This window comes from Heterodontus francisci, chromosome 5, assembly GCF_036365525.1.
Source record: "Heterodontus francisci isolate sHetFra1 chromosome 5, sHetFra1.hap1, whole genome shotgun sequence".
NCBI lineage: Eukaryota > Metazoa > Chordata > Chondrichthyes > Heterodontiformes > Heterodontidae > Heterodontus > Heterodontus francisci.
In genome coordinates this window covers 187,848,251-187,869,872 of record NC_090375.1, presented here as the reverse complement: position 1 = coordinate 187,869,872, position 21,622 = coordinate 187,848,251, and the positions used below count along the sequence as shown (strand labels likewise).

General features: G+C 41.7%; 1 protein-coding gene across 2 annotated transcripts in view; it reads left to right on the top strand.

Annotated features, from left to right (window-relative positions):
• Window positions 1-21,622, top strand: part of atp9b (ATPase phospholipid transporting 9B) — a 349,558-nt gene that overhangs the window by 67,024 nt on the left and 260,912 nt on the right. For both annotated transcript variants that reach the window (XM_068032475.1, XM_068032474.1), the window contains exon 3: window positions 19,632-19,782. In XM_068032475.1, coding sequence (XP_067888576.1) covers window positions 19,632-19,782 — 151 coding nt within the window. The remainder of the gene's footprint in view (window positions 1-19,631; window positions 19,783-21,622) is intronic.

Below are 21,622 nucleotides of genomic sequence, written 5' to 3'. Positions count from 1 at the left end.
AGTTTTTCTGTAATGTATTTTCAATAGCTGGCGAAGGTACATACATAAGTTCTTTTGTCAGCAACACCCATGCTCTCTGCAAGTAACTATCACCTCGATGTTGAGGTTGCCATCAGTGGTAGTGCAATATGGTAAAGCCACTAGATTTTGGTTATTGTTTAACTGTCCCTGATATTGCTTCTGTTTTTCTGTAAATTATTCTGAAAATCTTACAAAATTATTGGTTTTTCGTGCTACCGTAGCTAGAGGAGGAAATATATAATTTTTAGCCTTGGTTCAGCTGTTATGAGTATTGCATAAGCAGTCAAATAAACCTTCCATGATGCACCAGGACCTCTGACAGAAGCAGTCTGACAATTTAAACTTTGCATGGACTAAAGCCCTTTTGGTATGTTTACTGCTGTAGAAATGGCTATTAATTTGAAATAAGCTGCGTATAATTTAAAAAAATTGTTCAGCTGGGCTAATATTTGGCTTGCTGTCAGAATTATGCATTTTTTGAGACACTGAGGTGAAGGGCCACCTAGGACATTACAAAGAGTAAACAGTCTAGGTAAATGAAGTAGTTAATCATATCATACTTGAGATTTAAAAGCCTGAAGACTGGAAAAGTACAACATTCTACAGTTTGAGATCTTGGGAAAGAATGAGTTATAACAGACGGAATCTTAGTTTTAATGCAGAGAGGATGCAGCCAGAAAAGGAACATGCATGTTGATTGCAAGTTGGAGCATAGAAGGAATAAGCGACGGAGATCCATAGCATCGCTGATGGTTGTGGTTTTGTGAAAAGAAAGGTTGGGGGATCAGGGAAGGAAACAATGTTGTTCTGTCCAGGAGTGCAAGAGACTTGCTGGAAGAGCTTTCCCGAGGTATGGAAATATTATTACATACTTGAATGGAGTTGGGTTTTATGGAAAGGTAATTGCTGGTGAGGGAAGAAATAATTTGGCTCCAAACCCAAATTGCTTAGAGGCAGCATTAGCAATTGAGATTTTGATGTCCTTTTGTCATTAGAATAGTTAGTTCAAGAATGTTGAAGAATTAAAAGTGGAGCCATGAAAGGCAGGGTGATGCCCAATGACTTGTAACAGCCATGAAGCATGATCCACTGCCCCAGTGGGAAAGGCACTCATAGGGAGTGTAGCGGGTGGAATATGAAGGCATGCAGCCTGTGACTTTTTTTCCATTCATTAACCTGAATGGGTGGCCAATCACAAACCGTAAGCTTGCCATTTTCTAGGGTGGATTCCCTGTAAGTGCTGCTCACCACTACAATGCAGTATTGACAAACCATCACTTTTGTCTTAGAACAGTTGTAAGATACTGGAATAAAAACAAGAAATGCTGGAAATACTCAGCAGGTCTGGCAACATCTGTGGAAAGAGAAGCAGAGTTAATGTTTTGGGTCAGTGACCCTTCTTTGGTTATTACTGCAGAAACTCAGTGGGTTTTTGTCAGTTTGGTTGCATCAGTTTTATTTTTCATTTTACAAGCCTTACATATCTAGTAAGTAATTTGCCTGTACTCTTGTAATCAAGGTTAACAAATGATCTGCAGCAGCCAGTGACGCTGCTTGATTTTCATCACATTTTGCATTTTCAAATGTTAACTGTACCTACATAATGCTCAAAATGTTTAACTACAAAAGTTCTGTAGTTCTAAATCTTAAGTTTATAAAATTGTCGTACCTTGGTGAGAGACTACTTCATCTCTAATGACTTGAGCAGTATAAGTTTAGGTCGATGGCCTGGAGAAGGTGTAGGCTGTGTTTCAGAAATTCTGGCCAATGAAAACCATGTTCTAGTGCACAGCTCTGTTGCAGATCATTTCTGCTTTCTTGTTATGAATGCTTAAAAATTGATTTTTTTTTTAGAAGTTTAGGATGGATTCCGGAAGCTTTTATGACCTCGCATCATCCACTCTAATAAAGGATAACACAGATCAAAGACGTTTTTGAAAAAAGAGACTACAAGTGGTAACACCTGAAGAACAATGGGTTTTGCCCTCCCAGACATTCGGGCCATAAAACAAGGAGGTTGTATTTCTGAAGATGTAAATGTACCAAGCAGCTCTTAACATCTGGGAACAATTGAAGGCCCAGGTGGCTCTGTGAAACCATACTTCTGGGATTTGTCTATTGGAACAGGACAACAAGCTATTGATTTGAGTCCAGATAAATTTAACAGATTTTCTGAAGGCAGACAGGCTGTAAGAGGAGAACCCAGTGGTTGCAGCCTCAGAGCAGGCTGTAAGGAAGACAACCAACGCAGTGGCCTCGAGAGAGAGGGAGGGGACACCTGCTCTCGGTCTGATGCAGCAAAAGGCTTCAGAGAGAGGGAACTCTTGCTCTGTGAAACCTGATGCAGCAAAAGGCTGTGAGGATTTGAACCTGGTTTGACAGTTGAAGCTTGTAGAGAAGTAGAAGACCAGCAGGATCACTAGGAATTGTCTTAATCATGGATGTCCAAGTTGAAAGTGCTCGGAGAAGTGAGTGAAGAGGACATTGATTTTTGAAAAAGTCTGGAAGATGCAACCCATTACTACTGGGAGGAATATGGGACTTTTTAAACTGCAAAGGATTTCACCATCAAAACAGACTTTGTAACTGAAGTGTGGGGTGAGATTTTCAAGTATTTTAATAAAGAAAAGACCTTTCTTGATAATCTGGGGTATCAGCTACTTACAAATAACTGTTTAGTTAATGGGGATTTCTTTTAGTTGTTATATAAATTCTAAAACTTGAAGTCTTGTCATGTAATCCTTTTTAAATTCGTCTGGGGTTCATATCTCGTATTTTAACATTATGGAAACACATCCCCTGTGGATTTCTCGTGATTGACTGTAGAAATGGCTCTGGAGGTCTGAATTCGTAGAATATGTAGAATGCAGCATTTGGGTGGTGATTTGGAGAGGAAACAGAATCTTTGCATTTTGGAAACCATTTTATTCACTGAACAACAAAACTGTTCCAATAGCAAAAGAATTAGATGAGATTGACAGCAAATCCTTTAAGTCTTGCCGTATCATTTTAAAAATCAGAAATGCTGTAGCTTAGATGTATTGACTTTTCCCTCCTTTGATATTGGAAAAGCTGGTACCACAGGAGAGTCCTCTTTAGAAGTGGCATTGCGTGCAGCCAGAGGCACTTCTACCGTCCCATGTATATTGCAACTGTGGGGCTGCTGCCAGAAACAAAGCAAGAAAATAAAGAGAAATTTCAATGGTGACTGCCAGTTTGCAGCTTTTATTTTGAGTTTTGCTGAGTAATATTTGTTGCTGCCAGGAGGCATTCAAAAATAATGAAGGATTGTGTTGCTAACTAATTAGAGCTGTTTTACTTCTGGAGTTAATTCTGACAGCACTGTCGGCAGAAAGCCTCAGCAGCGGCACACAGTTGAAAAATTACCCCTTTATATGCATACACATCTAACAATCCCAGGACGAAGCTTTCTGTCTATTTTTGGCATAAAGATCTACTGAATTTGCCATCCTGGATAATGCCTATGGAAGTATTATTGCTTTTATTTAAAGCTGTTAACATCTGCTATCCCAGTAATAGATCCATTCAGTGCTAAGTAAGAATTGGGACGACAAAGCAGAGACATAAATCCTATATGAAAACTTGAGGGGGAGATGGGCAATTTCAGGATTTGGAGAAAGGCATGCCAAAGAAGATTGATGGGGCTATGTCCCCTTCTTCATTGCTACCACCACCATCCCCCCACCCCCATAAAAGGGCTGTATCTCTGCAAAGTAGCAACAGTTAATCTTTTTTCAGATGAGTCCTGCAGGTGTGTACACCATTAAAACACATATAGAATTAATTTGAGAAGACTGGCTCTTTAACCAATTGCTGTCAATAATGGAATGCCTTTTAGCTATTATGTAATGTACTTTCATTTATAATTTGCGCATACGTGTCTCGTAGGCTAACTTGTTTCCCATTGTGCATTTAAAAACTAGTGGAAGCCTCAGTGGTCAATTATTAATTACACAAATTAAAACTGCAAAAAATCCAAGTCTATAACTAATACCTGTTGTAACTTGCAGTGTCACTGTGTCTTAGACCATGTATGATATTTCATTGCAGTCAACTATTGTCCTCATGCAGTGCAAACCAAAGAGTGGTATTTGAGATGCATTTACATGACTGGTTTAGCATTGGTGCAAAGCATTTCTGGCTTTGAACTAGTTTCAAACGTGTATAATTCAAATTGGCTCAAGAGTTCCTTTCATGACTCCAGATTCAAGCTGTATCTGCCACTTTAATTGCTGTGTCAGTGCACTGCGCGCACACTCGTGCCAAAGTTCCAACCATGGTGTAAGTACACCCTTTAGTGGTCCCAAATTACTCTTGCTGTGATGCTTGGGTCAAGTGCACTTGAACTGGAAATGGCCTAAATTTAGTTCAGAAGGGTTGAGTGATTGTTGGCCATTTTTATTATTTAGAAGCCAAGCAATCAGATTTCTCTCTGCCGCCCAGTCCCAATCCTTTCAAGAAGCGTTTCAATTTGGAGTAGGTTTCTGTTTTGTTTAAGCAACTAATGTTTACACTCATTTTAACCCATTAAAGTGCATTTTCTTGACATTTGTCCTCTAGGTTAGGTGACCACAAACACTAGCTGCGAGGTGTAATTCAAGAAGGACTTGAAATACTGTGCTTTTTATATGGCACTTCATATGCCAATATGGCTGAAAATAAATGAACCTCACCCAAATGAGACAGGTGAATTTGTGTGACAGGCAGGTATGGAACTCAAAGATGCAGCCTTCTGGCTAGGAGGATGACACCCTACCAATTTGTGTTCAGCCTTTTTACTTTATTAAATTTACAGTTGTATAGAGGAGATTTGTAATAAATACATATTATCTTAGATTATATCCCTGATATTGGTTTTCACCTACAGTACTTGATATAGACCCTATCATGTTGCCTAAAATGAGGATTCTGAGGTGTAATTTGCATACTTAGTGCATTAGCACACCAGTTTTCTCCACTGTTACTGACAACTCTTGAGTTTTTTTTAAAGTATCATAAGTGGTTTACAATTTCCTTGTCAAAATTTTGCTATATCCAAGGTTGTGGTCTATCAAAAGAACATTACAGTAATGGGTTGCAGTACCACAAAAACTATTCTCAATCATGCTTCATTGAGCAATTAGAATCTACTATACTGAGGCAGTGGCTGATGTGAAGAATTAATGACTTTATTCTCTGCCTACAATGAAAGAATTTAAAGATACAGGGATAACAGGGCATACGTTTTACATTGACCTTATTTTACGCAGCTTTTTTGGTTGTCTTTAGCCATTGCATTTCTTCAGTTTCAAGATAATACAGAATTGTTATGCTACAAAAAAATTTAAACATGTGGAACATATAAATAGAAGCAGGAGTAGGCCATATGGCCTCTCAAGCCTGCCTGCCATTCAGTAAGATCATGGCTGATCTTTGGCCTCCACTCCAACTTCCTGCCCAATCCCTGTACCTCTTAATTCCCCAAGAGTCCAAAGCCAAGAAAACTTTTTGTCTAGACATTTCTGAATATTTAGGAGCAAGATGCATCTTCATTTTTACAAAAGTGATCGTATTCAACTGAGTTACAAACCAGTTTTTACTAATTCCATTTCAGATCTTTAAAACATATAATTGCATTCCATTTTTAAGTAGAAGACAACAACAGCAACTTGTTTTATATAATGCCTTTAATGTAATAAAACATCCCAAGGAGCTTCATGAGCATTATAAAACAAATTATGGCACTGAGCCACAAAAGGAGATATTGGTTCAGATAAGGTAGGTTTTAAGAAGTGCCTTGAAGGAGGAAAGTGAGGCAGTGAGGTGTAGGGAGGGTATTCCAGAGCTTGAGGTGTGGCCAGCGATGGTGGAGCGATTAAAATCAAGGATGCACAAGAGGCCAGAGTTAGGAGTGCAGATATCTTGGAGGGTTGTGAGGCTGGAGATTACAGAGATAAGGAGGGGTGAAGCCATGGAGGGGTTTGAATACAAGGACGAGAATTTTAAAATCAAGATGTTGCTTGACTGGGAGCAAGTGTAGGTCAGCACGACTGGCTTGATAGAGGAATGGGACTTGGTGTGCTTTAAGACACGGGCACCTGTGTTTTGGTGGAAGCTCAAGTTAACGAAGAGTAGAATTACGGAGACAGTCGAAAAGAGTAGAATAGAGTAACATTCACAATCATTTGTTTTTATCTGACAAAAAACGTATGTGTAGAAACATGGGAATCTGAGGGAAGTTTCAGATAGGACAATTTCAGGGCAGGGAATAGGAGGCAGAAAATTAGCAAGTGACTCTGAAAGACGGAAGAAGCAAAGGTTTAAAAAGTGCGCAGCACAGGAATTTGGCAGTGTTAAAAGGTGTTTATTTAAATGCAAGGAGTATAGTAAATAAAGTCGATGAGCTGAGGGCACAGATAGACACATAGCAACACGATATCATTGCTATAACAGAAACTTGGTTTAAAGAGAGGCAAGAATGGCAGCTCAGCATCCCTAGATATAGAGTTTTCAGGTGGGATAGAGAGGGGGATAAAAAAGGAGGGCATGTAGCATTATTGGTTAAGGAATCAATAACAGTTTTGAGGAGGGATGATATGCTAAATGAATCATCAAATGAGGCCATATGGGTAGAGATCAGAAATAAAGGGGCAGCCACACTACTAGGAATGTATTATAGACCCCCAAATAGTGTGAGGGAGATAAAACAAATATGTAGGCAAATACCTTGAGTGCAAAAACTATAGGGTAATAATATGAAAGCAAAATACTGTAGATGCTGGAAATCTGAAATGAAAACAAAGTGCTGGAAAAACTCAGCAGGTCAGGCAGCATCTGTGGAGAGAGAAGCAGAATTAACGTTTCAGGTCAATGACCCTTCTTCAGGACTGGCAGATATAAGAAATGTACAAGATTTTAAGCAAGTAAAACGGGGGTGGGGAAAGAGATAACAAAAGAGAAGGTATTGATAGGACGAGGTCATAGAACAGCAGACCAGAAGGTCATGGAGCAGAGGTAAACAGTATGTTAATGGTGTGCTGAAAGACAAAGCATTAGTACAGATAGGGTATTAATAGACTGAAAACTGAACAAGCACAAACATGAAAAAACATAGGGCAATAATAGTTGGGGATTTCAACTACCCTAATATCAACTGGGATACAAACAGTGTGAAGGGCACAGAGGGCACAAAATTCTTGAACTGCATTCAAGAGAACTTTTTTAGCCAGCACATAACAAGCCCAACGAGAGGGGCGTAATTGTAGATTTAGTCTTCAGTATTGAAGCTGGGCAAGTGGATTAAGTAGCAGTGGGTAACCATTTTGGAGATAGTGACCATAATAGTTTTAGCATAATCCATGGAAAAAGACAAAGACAAAACAGGAGTAAAAATTCTAAATTGGGGGAAGGCAAATTTTACAAAGCTGACAGATGCTCTGGCGAAAGTGGGCTGGATACAGCTACTTGAAGGAAAATTTGTGGCAAACCAGTGGGAGGCATTCAAAAGCGAGACTCTACAGGCACAGTGTAGGCATGTCCCCACAAAGATAAAGGGTGGTACTGCCAAATCTAGAGCCTCCGGTTATCTAGAAGCTTACAGGGTAAGTTAAAGCAGAAAAAGAAAGTTTATGCCGATTGCAAAAAACTTAACACTTTAGAAAGCCTAGAGGAGTATAGAAAGTGCAGGGGTGAAGTAAAAAGGGAAATTAGAAAAGCAGAGAGAGGCCATGAAAATTTATTGGCAGGTAAAATCAAGGAAAACCAAAGATGTTTTTTATCAGTACATTAGGAGCAAGAGATAACTAAGGAAAGGGTAGGGCCTATCAGAGATGTACAAGGGAACTTACACGTGGCTGCAGAAGATGTGGGCAGGGTTCTTAATGAGTTTTTTGTCTCTGTCTTCACAAAGGAGACGGTTGATGCAGACATTATAGTAAAAGAGGAGGAGTGAAATATTAGATACGATAAGCATAATGAGAGAGGAAGTGCTTGAGGGCCTGACATCCTTGTGGGTGGATAAATTGCCAGGGTCGGATGGATTTCATCCCAGATTGTTAAAGGGAGCCAGAGAGGAAATAGCGGATGCGCTGAGGGTCATCTTCAAATCCTCACTAGATACAGGCGAGTTACTAGACGATTGGAAGTCTGTGAACGTGATACCATTATTTAAAAAGAGTGCAAGGGATAGGCCAAAGAATTATAGGCCGGTCAGTCTGACCTCGGTGGTGGGTAAATTATTAGGATCAATTCTGAGAGACAGGATAAACTGCCACTTAAGCATGGATTAATCAGGAGTAGTCAACATGGATTTGTTAAGGGAAGGCCATGTCTTACTAACTTGATTGAGTTTTTTGAGGAGGTTACAAGGAGGATTGATGAGGGTAGTGCAGTGGATGTGGTCTACATGGATTTTGGTAGGGCACTTGACAAGGTCCCTGCATGGCAGACTTTTCAGAAAAATGAAAGCCCATGGGATAGAGGGAAATGTGGCAGGTTGAATCCAGAATTAGCTCAGTGACAGGAAACAAAGGGTAGTAGTCGACAGATGTTTTTGCAAATGGAAAGCAGTTTCCAGTGGCATTCCACAGGGCTCAGTGCTGGGACCCTTGCTGTTCATGGTATATATTTATGATTTGAACTTAAATGTGGGAGGCATGATTAGGAAATTTGCAGATGACACAAACATTGGCTGTGTGGTTGATGAAGAGGATAGCTGTAGACTCCAGAATATGATCAATGGTTTGGGTGAGTGGGCGGAAAAGTGGCAAATGGAATTCAATCCAGAGAAATGTGAGGTAATGCATTTGGGGAGGGCAAATAAAGTGAGGGAATGCACAATAAATGGGAGGATATTGAGAGGGGTAGAAGAAGTGAGAGACCTTGGAGTGCATGTCCACAGATCCCTGAAGGTGGCAGGACAGGTAGATAAATTGGTGAAGGCGGCATATGGAATGCTTTCCTTTATTGGCTGAGGTATAGAATACAAAAGCAGGGATGTAATGCTGGAACTGCATCAAACATTGGTTAGGCCACAGCTGGAGTACTGCGTACAGTTCTGATCACCACATTACGAGAAGGACATAAGTGCTCTGGAGAGAGTACAGAGGAGATTTACAAGAAAGTTGCCAGGGCTTGAAAGTTGCAGCTATGAGGAAAGATTGGATCGGCTAGGGTTGTTTTCCTTAGAACAGAGGAGGCTGAGGGGTGACTTAATTGAGGTGTACAAAATTATGAAGGGCCTAGATAGAGTAGACAGTAAGGACCTGTTTCCCCTAGTGGAGAAGACAATTACCAGAAGGCACAGATTTAAGGTGATTGGTAGTAGGATTAGAGGGGATATGAGGAAAAACCTTTTCACCCGGAGGATGGTGGGTGTCTGTAATTTACTGCCAGGAACGGTGGTGGAGGCAGAAACCCTCAATTCATTTAAAAGGTATGTGGGCAAGCATCTAAAGTGCTGTAACCTGCAAGGCTACGGACCAGGTGCTGGAAGGTGAGATTAGATTCAGTGGCTAGATTTTTGGGCCAGCGCAGACATGAATGGCCTCCTATGCTATAATTTTTCTGTGGTTCTATGTAAAGGAACAACATTGAAACATTCAAGAATAAAGGCTTTAGGAATAAGATCAATTGCCTTCAGTGACTAATGGAGATTTTAATTACAGTGAGTCCATTTAGTGGGATCTGGAAACACTTGCATTTGAATAGTGAGACAAGACAGTGATGATAAAACGTAGGTATGGATGAAATTTTTGTGTGGCGTGTCAATAACTGGAACTTGGCAATAAAATAAAGGATAGAAAACAAACAATCTCTCGGGGAAAATGGGATTTAAAAAAAAAAGCATCGATTGTAATGTAAACTAAATGGCACAGGAATCTGCTCTTGAACAACGCAATTATGACTAATTCCAAACAATCATTTTTCATAAATTGCATATTACTAGAACAAGGCACTGTTATCAGGTGGTAAATAAAATGCTATTGAAAGCAGAATCTGACCAGGAGAAAAGGGAGAATAAGCAGAGAATGTCCCTTTTTAGGAACTTTAAAATTCTCATCCTTGTTTTCAAATCCCTTCATGGCCTCGTCCCTCCCTATCTCTGTAATCGCTTCCAGCTCCACAACCCTCTGGGATATCTGCGCTCCTCTAATTCTAGCCTCTTGTGCATTCCCGATTTTAATGACTCCACCATTGGTGGCTGGCTTTCAGCTGCCTCAGCCCCTCCCTAAGCCTCTCCTCTCTACCTTTCTGCTCCTTTTAAGACGCTGCTTAAAACCCAGCTCTTTGACCAAGCTTTTGGTCATCTCCCCTAATATCTCCTTATGTGACTGTTTGTTTGTTTTTTTTAAATTCGTTCATGGGATGTGGGTGTCGCTGGCTAGGCCAGCATTTATTGCCCAACCCTGATTGTCCTTGAGAAGAGTCCTTGAGCTGTCTTCTTGAAATGCTGCAGTCCTTGGGGTGTAGGTACACCAGTAGTGCTGATAAGGTTTTGACCCAATGGCAATATAGTTCCAAGTCAGGATGATGTGTGGCTTGGAGGGAGCCTTGCAGGTGGTGCTATTCCAATGCATCTGCTGTCCTTGTCCTTCCAGATGGTAGAGGTCGTAGGTTTGCAAGGTGCAGTTGAAGGAGCCTTGGTGAGTTGCTGCAGTGCATCTTGTATATGGTACACACTGCTACCACTGTGAGTCAGTGGTGAAGTGAGTGAATGATGGTTATCAGTGGAGTGCCAATCAAGCAGGCTGCTTTGTCCTGGATGGTGTTGAGCTTCTTCAGTGTTGGAGCTGCACCCTATTTTTTCCTATTTTGTTTTATAATGCTGCTGTGAAGTGCCTTGGGATGTTTTATTATGTTAAATGTGCTATATAAATACAAGTTGTTGCTGAATTAATAGCCTGGCATTCAGGTGGTCTGTATTTACAGTCCAGTTCTGCGTTGTGCCCTTTATTGTGGATGCAGGTTGCTGCTGTTTACACTCCCATCAGGAAAACTGATAAATTTTGCAATTTATGAATGCAAAGTTTTGTCATTTTCCACTGAAGCCATTTTGACTTACAGCTTAGCTTGATCTGACCATCTCTTGTCAACCCCTACTGTGTTCACTAGCCCATTGATTTTAGTAGTGCCTACAGTCACCTGAATGACAGACTCTTGTGTTACCAATTAACCTATCTGAAGCATTCAAAGCTACACATCTGTCCATATGATTTGTGAGAGTGTAGTTGAACCTGCTATAGCAGTGCTGGAGCATGTGACTTTTATCAGTTGAGTGAAGTTTACTATATGTCCGAACTCGTTTCCAAAAGGCATTATCTACCTTTCACTGTATAAATACTGTAAGCCAAGGGTGTTTTATGGTGGAACCATCATATGGATATGCTATTATCTGGCTAATAAGTCTGGTTCTGCTTATTGCCGTAGTAGACCATCATCTGCTGGGTCCATACTCGGCTGCTAAAATGTTTCCAACCATGTACTAAAGTGCCATCTATTTCCATATTACTTGTTGTAGGGTACTCTGCATGCTTCCCACTGGAGGATCCACACATCAGAAGAGACAACCATCAGGAAGGTCATTGTGACTGATCTGAGGTGTACCTGAGCTGATCCAGATGAAGGAGTTTGCAACCAGCGATTGTTAAATGCTGGAACTGTATAAAACATTGGTTAGGCACAGCTGGAGTATTGCGTACAGTTCTGGTCACCACATTACAGGAAGGACATAATTGCTCTGCGGAGAGTCCAGAGGAGATTTACAAGAATGTTGCCAGGGCTTGAAAATTGCAGCTATGAGGAAAGATTGGATAGGCTAGGGTTGTTATCCTTAGAACAGAGGAGGCTGAGGGGTGACTTAATAGAGGTGTACAAAATTATGAGGGCCTAGATAGAGTAGAAAAGAAGGACCTGTTTCCCGTAGTGGAGAGGTCTGTTACCAGGGAGCACAGATTTAAGATGATCGATAGAAGGATTAGAAGGGACATGAGGAAAAACTATTTTACCCAGAGGGTGGTGGGTGTCTGGAATTCACTCCCCAGGTCGGTGGAGGCAGAAACCCTCAACTCACTTAAATGGCAGCTAGATCTGCACCTGAAATGCTGTAACCTGCAAGACTATGGACCAGGTACTGGAAGGTGGGATTAGATTGGGCGGCTAGTTTTTTCAGCTGGTGCAGACACGATGGGCTGAATGACCTCTTTCTGTGCCGTAACTTTTTTATGGTTCTGTGGCTTTTCTGGATGTAAGCAACATTTCCAAGACTGGATTTATTGTCCATCACTAGTTGCTCAGCTGGCTAAGAGGGCCCAGAAAAAACAGCAGCCAGTGAATCCTGCACCTTCTCAGCCTCACTGCCGCATTTGCTGCAGGTGAAGGCAGAGACTGCTATGCCAGAGTGAGCCTCCTGAGCCACTTCAGGTGGTGATTAACAGAGTTGACCACCAAGGTGCAAACCATCATCTCACAAGATAGAAGGCTGTCGGCAGTTATCAGTGGGCTAGTCAGGTGGGTGGAACAGTGGTAACTGGAGTTCAATCTGGAGGAGTGTGTGATAATGCATTTGGGGAAGGCTAACATGGCAAGAGAATGCACAATAAATAAGATACTAAGAAGTGTAGAGGAGCGGAGGGACCTTTGGAGTGCATGCCCACAATCCCTGAAGGTGACTGGGCAGGTAGATAAGGGTCAAGAAGACACATGGGATACTTGCCTTTATTAGCTGAGGGAGGCATAGAATATAAGAGCTGGAAGGTTGTGCTGGAACTTTATAAAATACTATTTAGGCTGCAGCTGGAGTTGTGTGTGCAGTTATGGTCACATCACGATAGGAGAGATGTGGTCGTGCTCGAGAAGGTGCAGAGGAGATTGACTAGGATGTTTCCTGGACTGGAGAATTTTAGTTGAGGAAAGATTGGATAGGCTAGAGTTGTTTTTTTTGCAATAGAGGAGGCTGAGGGGAGACCTAATAGAAGTGTATAAAATTGAGAGATCCAGATAGAGTATATAGGAAAGCCCTATTCCTTTTCATTGAGGGGGTCCATAACCGGGGACATAAATTTAGGGTAAGAGGTAGGAGATTCGAGGGGGAAACTTTTTTATCCAGAGGCTGGTGGAGATCTGGAACTCGCTGCCTGAAAGGGTGTTCGAGGCAGAGACCCTCATAACATTTATAAAGTACCTGAATGTGCACTTGCAGTGCAGTAACCTACAAGGCTGTGGCCCAAGAACTGGAACGTGGAGTTAGGCCAGATGGCTGCTTGTCAGCAGCGTGGATGCGATGGACCAAATGACCTCTGTTCGTGCTGTAAATTTCTATGATTCATTTGTCCTGAGAAGGTGGCAGTGGGCGGTCTCCTTGAACTATCTGTAGTAGTTGTGGTAAGGGTGCTGCCATGATGATGGGTAGCAAACCCAGAATATTTTAAAACAATACAGTGCAGATTTCTTGGCTTCAACGTGACTGTCATCTTTTGTGATGCATCGTTCAATCCGATATTCCAACAGTTCACCTTTTCTTCTGTTGCCATTTTCAATCAGTTTCCGCATCGTTAACATAGCGTTAACAACATTGACATTACAAAAACTATGAATAATGCTTTCATACCCTGTTTACAGTTTCCTTCTATCATGTGAACATCGAAAATTATTCAAGTTTAAATACTCAACACCCTGTATAAATGCAACTCTGTTTTATGTGGAGGATAAAAGAATGGTAGCTAATTGAAAAAGAATCACTAGAAATACAGCTTCCTTTTGTAGTATTGCTTAGTCAAGTTTACAAGAAAAAGGTTCTGTTGCACAGATTGTACAAATTGTATTGAACATAATTAAGGAGTTATAACAGAGAAATGTTAAAATATTCAGTTACAGTTGATGGCTGATTCTGCTTTCTTGAAATCTTACTGTGTACAGATGAAAATTGTATCACAAAAGTATTTTTTTCCAGAATTGGGATGTGAATTTTATGTTTCTGAAAACTTGATTGGTTTCCAAAAGTCTGAAATAAAAGGTAGTTTGATTCAATTTGGAAAACGGTAACTCCCCAGACCTCACTGCTTTCCCGCCCTCCTTCTTCCCCCCCCCCCCCCCCCCAAACAGCTCCCCTGACCGATTTGTTTCCTGCTCCTCGCTTCATGTCGCCCCGCTCTCTGGATGCTTGCTCCCCGCTTTCTCCCCAGCCTCCCCTCCCCCCGGCTAACTCCAGCAGAGCAGTGAGGTCTGAAGCGAGCAGCTGCCGGGGGTGGGGGGAGATGCGGCCAGTGGGGGAGGGAGAGAAAGCGTCGAGGTCTGGAGAAAGTTGCTGAGGGGGGAGAGCAGCCAGTGGGGCGGGAAAGAGTAGCTGAGTTGGAGTGAAATCCGTCCTGGTCAGTCATATAAAGTGTTGATAACAAATTGGCAGCACGTTTTATATTCTACCCGTTTTTCTCCATCGATCAGTGTGCCAATTCACGATCTCCCAAAAGTATCAGACCATGGAAATTCAGTCATAAAATTCCTTTTGTATTTAATAGGGTTACTGGAATATTAAATGGATCTGAGGATTACAGTCAGTATCCTATTTTACATACTAATCTATTACTGGGCTTCCATATAACTTAATGTAAGGTTAGCTTGCTAGAACTAACTAGCCATAAGCATTTCCTGTGATAAATTGAGCAGCGCCATCTTTAGTACTGGCAGCTGTCTGAACGTCACAGACAGTGATGTTCCAGTGGAAGAGGCTGCATTTGCGCATGTGTTAGTACTGTGCCACCTAGTGGTTGAGTTGTCAGCAAACACAGCCTTTGGGAAATTGCCTCCCCACCTGATTCGTATTTTTTTTTATTCGTTCATGGATGTGGGTGTTGCTGGCTAGGCCAGCATTCATTACTCATCCCTAATTGTCTTTGAGAAGGTGGTAGTGAGCTGCCTTCTTGAACCGCTGCAGTCAATGTGGGCTAGTTACACCCACGGTGCTGTTAGGAAGGCAGTTCCAGGATTTTGACGCAGCGACAGTGAAGGAACAGCAGTATCGTTCCAAGTCAGGATGGTGTGTGGCTTGGAGGGGAACTTGCAGGTGGTGGTGTTCCCATGCATCTGCTACCCTTGTCCTTCTAGGTGATAGTGGTCATGGGTTTGGAAGGTGCTATCTAAGGAGCCTTGGTGAGTTGCTGCAGTGCATCTTGTAGATGGTACATATTGCTGTCATTGTGCATCAGTGGAGGAAGTGAATGTTTGTGGATGGGGTGCCATTCGAGCGGACTGCTTTGTCCTGGATGGTGTCCAGCTTCTTGAGTGTTCGAGCTGTACCCATCCAGGCAAGTGGAGAGTATTCCATCGCACTCCTGACTTGTGCCTTGTAGATGGGTGGACAGACTTTGGGGAGTCAGGAGGTAAGTTATTCACCGCAGGATTCCTAGTCTCTGACCTGCTGTTGTAACCATGGTATTTATATGGCTACTCCAGTTCAGTTTCTGGTCAATGGTAGCCCCTAAGATGTTGATGGTGGGGGATTCAACAGTCGTAATGCCATTGAATGTCAAGGGGAGATGGTTAGGTTCTCTCTTGTTGGAGTTGGTCATTTCCCGCCACTTGCGTGGCGTGAATGTTACTTGCCACTTATCGGCCCAAGCCTGGATATTGTCCAGGTCTTGCTGCATTTCTACAAGGACTGTTTTCAGTATCTGAGGAGTCCCGAATGGTGCTGAACATTGTGCAGTCATCAGCAAGCATCCCACTTTTGACCTTATGATTGAAGGAAGGTCATTGATGAAGCAGCTGAAGTTGGTTAGGCCTAGGACACTCCCCTGAGGAACTCCTGCAGTGATGTCCTTGGACTAAGATGATTGACCTCCAACAACCACAACCATCTCCCTTTGTATGACTCCAACCGGCAGAGAATTTTCCCCCTGATTCCCATTGACTCCAGTTTTGCTAGGGCTCCTTGATGCCATACTTGGTCAAATGCTGCCTTGATGTCAAGGGCAGTCACTCTCACCTCACCCCTGGAGTTCAGCTCTTTTGTCCATGTTTGAACCAAGGCTGTAATGAGGTCAGGAGCTGAGTGGCCCTGGCAGAACCCAAACTGAGCATCACTGAGCAGGTCATTGCTAAGCAAGTGCTGCTTGATGGCACTGTCGATGACCGCTTCCATCACTTTACTGATGATCGAGAATAGACTGATAGGGCGGTAATTGGCCCGGTTGGACTTGTCCTGCTTTTTGTGTACATGACATACCTGGGCAATTTTCCACATTGCCGGGTAGATGCTAGTGTTGTAGCTGTACTGGAACAGCTTGGCTAGGGGTGCAGCAAGTTCTGGAGCACAGGTCTTCAGTACTATTGCCAGAATGTTGTCAGGGCCCATAGTCTTTGCAGTATCCAGTGCTTCAGTCGTTTCTTGATATCATGTGGAGTGAATCAAATTGACTGAAGACTGGCATCTGTGATGCTGGGGATTTGAGGCTGAGATGGATTATCCACTTGGCACTTTTGGCTGAAGATTGTTGCAAATACTTCACCCTTTTGCACTGATGTGCTGGTCTTCCCCCATTATTGAGGATGGGGATATTTGTGGAGCCACCTCCTCCAGTAAGTTGTTCAGTTGTCCCCCATTCACGACTTGATGTGGCAGGACCTGAGAGCTTAGATCTGATCCATTGGTTGTGGGATCGCTTAGCTCTGTCTATCACATGTTGCTTATGCTGTTTGACACACAAATAGACCTGGATTGTAGTTCCACCATGTTGACACCTCATTTTGAGATATGTCTGGTGCTGCTCTTGGCATGCCCTCCTGCTCTCTTCATTGAACCAGGGTTGATCCCCCAGCTTGGTGGTAAAGGTCGAGTGTGGAATATGCTGGGCCATGAGGCTACAGATTGTGGTTGAGTACGATTCTGCTGCTGATGGCCCACAGCACTTCATGGATGCCCAGTTTTGCGTTGCTAGATGTGTTTGCATGGTGGTAGTGCCACACATGATGAAGAGCATCCTCAATGTGAAGACGAGACTTTGTTTCCACAAAGACTGTGCGGTATTTACTCCTCCCAATACTGTCATGGACAGATGCATCTGCGGCAGGCAGATTGGTGAGGGCGAGGTCAGGTAGGTTTCTCCCTCTTGTTGGTTCCCTCACTACGTGCCGCAGACCCAGTCTAGCAGCTATGTCCTTTAGGACTCGGCTGGCTCAATCAGTAGTTGGTGCTACTGAGCCACTTGGTGATGGACATTGAAGTGCCCCACCCAGAGTACATTCTGTGCCCTTGCCACTCTGAGCTTCCTCCAAGTGGTGTTCTGCAAGGAGGAGTATTGATTCATCAGCTGACGGGGTGCAGTAGGTGGCAATCAGCAAGAGGTTTCCTTGCCCATGTTTAACCTGATGCCACGAGACTTCATGGGGTCCGGAGTCGATGTTGAGGATTCCCAGGGCATCTCCCTCCCGACTGTATGCCACTGCTGCAACTCTGTTGGGTTTGTCCTGCTGGTGGGACAGGACATACCTGGGAATCGTGATGGTGGCGTCTGGGATATTGTAAAGTATGATTCGGTGAGTATGACTGTGTCAGGCTGCTGCTTGACTAGTCTGTGGTACAGCTCTCCAGCTTTGGCACAAGCTCCCAGATGTTAGTCAGCAAGACTTTGCAGAGTCGACGGCTGGGTTCGCCATTGTCATTTCCAGTGCCTAGTTTGATGCCGGCAGGTCTGTCTGGTTTCATTCCTTATTGACTTAGTAGCAGTTTGAAATGTAGAACAGTAGGGAAAGAAGGGTAGGGGTGGAAAGGGACGTACATGGAGTACCAATTCACATTTGCTAAGCAGGTAAGTTTCTATTTAATTATATGGGATTCCAAGATTTTTGCTGGTATTTTGCAGATCATGTCCTTTGATTTATTCTGTGCAAAACAAAAAATAATGGCCTTGGATATAAGTAAAATTCAAGTTTAGATTGGATAGGTGGATGAAGGAAAAGGGGTAGAATGGATAGAGGAACAGGATAAGAGTGATCAGATGCATTTGCCAGCATGGGCTAGTTAGATTGAACACCTGTTTCCATGTTGAAGCTTATTTGTATTTCTGTCGTTGAGCTTAGTGTCATGCTATGTTAGTCACAGAATTTTATTTTGTAATTAGTGGCATGATTTTGTAAATGGGAAATGTGAGCCTACAGTATAATTTATAAACTTACCCAGTGTTTATCATAAAGGAGTCATGCATTCAACACTACTTTATAAAGTCAAGATCACAAAATTTAATTTGATAACTTTTAATATTCATACTGATTTCATTTTTACCAATATTTTAAATGTGACTTATGATTACGTCTTTGGGGAAACAGGAGCTCATGATCCTGAAATCATAACGGATCAGAATTAGCATGCAAGCTTATACAATAACTGTAGGAAGCTTGGTTGTTAATGGCTGATATTCTAGTTCCTTTTTGTCAGGCAAACCCCCACCTGCCAAGATTGAGGCACACATTATTTCGCCACATGAACAGAAACTTAAAATCACAAGCCCTGAGTGGAAGGACATTTGCATAATACCAGACAATGTTGAAACAGTGGGGGTCCCAACAGTTGCTTCCTGATACACAGAAGTGGTCAGACCAGTTTTAGCCACATGATTATGGCTGTTGCAGAAAATTTTCACTTCCCACAAAGGATTTTTGAAGAGACTGTTCCATATAAGGAGCTAGCCACATGACTAGCCTGCTGAGCACCCTGGGAGCTTTTTAAATTTGAACTCCCAAACAAAGGGATTTGAACTGGCAGAATGCCATGTGCTCCTGGAACTGAAGCAAGAACATCTCTCCTGCCCGTCTGCCTTCATCTCTTAAGGAACTGAAACCATTCAAGACGCAAACTCAAAGAGAGAAGGGTTTGTCACGTGAACAAAGTTTTAAGAAGATTACTGGGCCCCAATGAATCGCAAGACCATACCTTCAATCAAGGACTGAAGTGAGCTCGAGAAACAGTAACAAGATATTGCCTCAAACTGTATACTTATCTTTTCATTTTTCTATTCCTATCTGCATGTTTATATTGTGTGTGCATGCTAGCCTGAGCACATTGTATATCTGTAGGCGTGAACCGTATTAGAGTTTAAGTTTTAAGGTTTTAATAAGTTTCCTTTTTCTGCTTTAAACCAAAGAAAGCCCGTTTGTGCTCATTTATTTGCCTTATAATTGGAAACTGTGAACATGGATTCACAAAAAGGGGAACTCAAAACACTGTTTAAAATTAAACCCTGTTGCAATAAGACCAGGTTACAATAACAAAAGACCCCTAGACATTGTTCACCTGGTCGTAACACTTTATTTTGATGAGCTTTCTCACACCTCCCAGGAAGTTCAAAAATTGGAATAGAATGACTGGACAGAGAAGATATATTATTTTACTCATGTTTGACAGCAATGCTTAGTTTCTCTGTGAGCAGTTTTCACTGACTCATGAACAATTGCACTGGATATAAAATATACCTGGGAAATAAGCAAACATTTTGGAGTTATCAATTGTTGGTACTAAGTCAATAAGTTAACATGTTAAATTTAACATGAAACAATTATGTTGGAGTTTACTTCTGATGCATGAAGAATGGTTGAACATTTACATTTTTGTATCTTTTCAGTTGCTGCGACTGGCTTGCTAACATCTGTCGGAGAAAGAAGCAGCTTAAAGCTCGTACTGTGTGGCTGGGACATCCAGAGAAGTGTGAGGAAAAATATCCAAGAAATGCCATCAAAAACCAGAAATACAATCTCTTTACATTTGTACCTGGGGTAAGTAAATGAAAACTTTAATGTTTCTAGAAGTCACAAAACAGAAGTAGTCCTTTTCAGCCTAACCAATCATTTCCAGTGTTGGTATATACCCTTTAGGTGAGAAGATATCAGATTTATCTGACGGTAAGCAAACACAATGAGAACATCAATAATAGAAGCCCATTCTTTCCATCAAGATGAAAATCTCATTATTACCTGCACTGTATCATGTACAAATATGTCAGTAAAATAAACTATATTCAAAGTTTTTTTTTTTTTAATTGCAACTTTCAGCCTGTTCTGCAGTACAGTTTGTATCGTCGCTTGGAAAATGTGGTCTATGTGGTTTAAAAGTGACTCATGAGCTCTTAACAGTGCTTACCATGAAAAGTAAATAATTTGAGAGATCTCTTTTTTTTTTTGATAAATCTTGATCTCCTTAGTATTGATATCTCCAAGGATAGGCTAGGGATCACATTCAACCTTAAACCCTACCCTACAATTGTGAACTTTGCAGGCTTGTTTGACAAGGTACAGGTTGATCGTATTTCAACTTTACAATAACTTCAGTCATTGTACAGCCAAATTAATTCAAATGCTCATATGTTGGGCATTTCCAGCAACAAATCAAAAATTGCAATTGACAGTGATGAACTGTTGAAAAAGGACTCTAATTATTTACAAAGTAACAAATTTGGGTTTGTCGTGGCAGAGCAATTGTTGCAAATTACCTGAGGCCATGGAACGACTAAAGTTGCCTACTACAGATTAATGGAGTAAAATCTTCCTTCTGTAGCAAAGGGTTTGATTTGAATTTTGCTTTGCATTGAACTTGTATGCAGGTTTTCCAATTAAACTTGTCTCGTGGCAGTTTGACTTCTTGCCCCTGTTTCCCTAGAAATACATAAATGTACAGCACAGAAACAGACCATTTGGTCCATGCGAGCTATGCTTCACATGAGCCTCCTCCCATCGCTCCATCTAACCGAGTAAGCATAACGTTCTTTTCTCTATCATGTGTTTATCTAGTTTCCCTTTAAATGCGTCTGTGCAATTTGTCTCAACCATTCTTTGTGGTAGTGAGTTCACAGTCACACCACTCTCTCTGGGTGAAGAAGTTTCTCCTGAATTTTCTATTTGGTTTATTAGTGACTATCTTTTATATTTATGGCCCCTAGTTTTGGTCTCCCCTACAAGTGGAAGCATCTCAACTACATCTACCTTATCAAACGGGTTCATAAATTTAAAGACCTCTATCAGATTACTCCCTTAGCCTTCTCTTTTCAAATCTTTCCTGACAGATACAGTCTTTCTGTTCTGTTGCAATCACTGATGTTCCTGTTTGGAAGTGCTGTCGGCATCTGGTTCAGGAGGAGTGGGGCTGGGGGTGGAGCAAGAAGTTAAATGAATTCAGAGGAATAATCTGCCTGTGCACAGTTTTCTGATGAGCATTGCTGTTGGATGAAGCACATGCGCACATTCAAATTGTCCATGTGTGAAGTTGAAAAATTAATTGCATACTTTAGAGGGGTGAGCTTCTCTGAAACTTAAAGGAAACAAGTGCTGCTTTTCAAGATTATCTGTAAAACTGATGTCACAGGCCAAAAAAGAGCATTGCTAAAACAAATACCTAGGCTTTTGAATTGAAATCTTGTGTTTAAAGATGGAAAACACAAATTTCCTTTTTCACATTAATATTTTTGATTTTACTTTTACTTTTTGGTTGCATTTCCACAAAAGTAATAAAGAATATGACTGCTTGGGGTTATTTGGAACGAGAATTCGTGTCAATCTGTGTCGTGATTCTCACTTTGCTTAATGAAAAGCATGGACAGTTGCATATCAATGAACCAAAGAT